General features: G+C 72.1%; 1 protein-coding gene across 1 annotated transcript in view; it reads left to right on the top strand.

Moving 5' to 3' along the window:
- Window positions 1-401: 401 nt before the first annotated feature.
- The window catches only part of SOC13 (hypothetical protein), a gene marked incomplete at both ends in the record, with an annotated part of 1,712 nt that continues 431 nt past the window's right edge, over window positions 402-1,682 (top strand). Inside the window, one exon of the mRNA XM_009043854.1 lies at window positions 402-1,658. Coding sequence (XP_009042102.1) covers window positions 402-1,658 — 1,257 coding nt within the window. The remainder of the gene's footprint in view (window positions 1,659-1,682) is intronic.

Genomic DNA, 1,682 nt, shown 5'->3' with positions numbered 1-1,682 from the left:
CCTTCGTCACGAGGAGTCCCTCGACCTCGTCACGGAGTGCATCTTCTGCGGCGAGAGCCGCCGGCCCGCCGAGCGCGACCGCGGCGAATCCAGGCGGGGCTAACGCGATGTTTATTTCCGAGTTGGATTTTTTTTTGCGTTCACGTCGCCTCGATTTCGCGTTGGCGACCTCGTCCGAGTCGGCGCCGTTCTTTCGGCTCATGTTGACCATCATGTTGATGTCCGCGGGGTCGGGCTGCCAAATGGATCCGAGCGAGAATGGTGCCCCCATGAAAGCAAGTTGATGAACGCGGTCGGGCTGCGAAATGGATCCGAGCGAGAATGATGCCCCCATGAAAGCGAGCAAAGAGGAGACGAAGGAGGATGGCTGCCTGCTCGACGGCAACGCTCCGACGAAAGCGATGGAGACCGCGCCGAGCGATGCGAGCGCGGCACTGGCGCTCGTGCGCCGCGCGGCGCTCGTCGCGAACCTGTCGAACCTCGCCTTCGGCTACGACGTCGGCGTCATGAGCGGTGCGCTGCTCTACCTGCGGCGGCCGGACCAGCTCGGCTTCACCGACGTCCAGGCGGAAGTCGCCGCGAGCCTCTTCAACCTCGCGGCCGCGGCGGCGTCGCTCGGCGTCGCGGGGCCGCTCAGCGACCGCCGCGGCCGCCGCGCCGCGCTGCTGGTTTCCGCGGCGCTCCTCCTCGCCGGGTTCGTGTGCCAGGCGTTCGCGCCGTCCTTCGCGGTCCTGGCCTTTGGGCGCGCGCTCGCCGGGTCGGGCTCGGGCGTCGCGTGGGTCTCCGCGAGCACGTGTCGCCGCGTCTGGGCAATTGGATGGATGCAGATATCTGCCTCGCCGCTAGGTACGCTCATGGCCGAGCTCGCGCCGACGAAGGAGCGGGGGAAGCTCACGGCCGTCGCGGATCTGGGCATCAACGTCGGCATCGTGGTCGGGTACGCGTCGTCGCTGGCGTGTATCGGGGTCTTCCGGGACGACGAGCGTCGCTGGCGGTCCATGCTCGGTTTGGGCGCGTCCCTGCCGGCGGCGCTCCTCCTCCTGCGAGGCGCGCTGCCCGAGTCGCCGCGCTGGCTTCTCGCGAACGGCCGCGCGGACGAGGCGCGCCGCGTGCTCGAGGCCTACCACGTGCCGGCGGACGCGGCGGACACCGCCGACGCGTTCGTCGCGCGCGTCGCCGGGCGCCGGCCGGCCGCGGCCGCGGCGCGCGCGAGCGAGACGGAGCGGCGGCGGTCGCTCCAGGGCTTCGCCGTCGCCGCCGCGGGGCAGGCGAACGGCAGCGAGGGCGTCCTGTACTACGTCGGCTACGTGCTCCGCGACGGCCTCGGCCTCGCGTCGCAGGTCCAGGTCCTCGCGGCGTCGCTCGGCGTCGGCGTCGTCAAGCTCCTCGGCGTCGTCGTCGCCATGGCGCGCGTCGAGCGCGCGGGCCGGCGGCCCATGCTCGCGCTGTCCGGCGCCTCCCTGGCCGTCACGCTCGCGCTCCTCGCGGCGACGGTCGCCGCGGGCGCGCCGAGCGTCGTCGTCGTCCTCCTGCTGTGCGCCTACATGTTCGCGTTCTCGCTCGGGGCCGGGTCGCTCGCCGTCGTCGTCGCGACGGAGCTGCAGCCCGAGGCGAATCGCGGCACGCTCGTCGCGCGCGCCGTCTTCCTGAACCGCCTCGTGAGCGGCACCTGCGCGGCGACG

This window comes from Aureococcus anophagefferens, assembly GCF_000186865.1.
Source record: "Aureococcus anophagefferens unplaced genomic scaffold AURANscaffold_74, whole genome shotgun sequence".
NCBI classification, from domain to species: domain Eukaryota; class Pelagophyceae; order Pelagomonadales; family Pelagomonadaceae; genus Aureococcus; species Aureococcus anophagefferens.
Note: the sequence above shows the minus strand (reverse complement) of the source record. Positions and strands in the feature narration are given on the sequence as shown.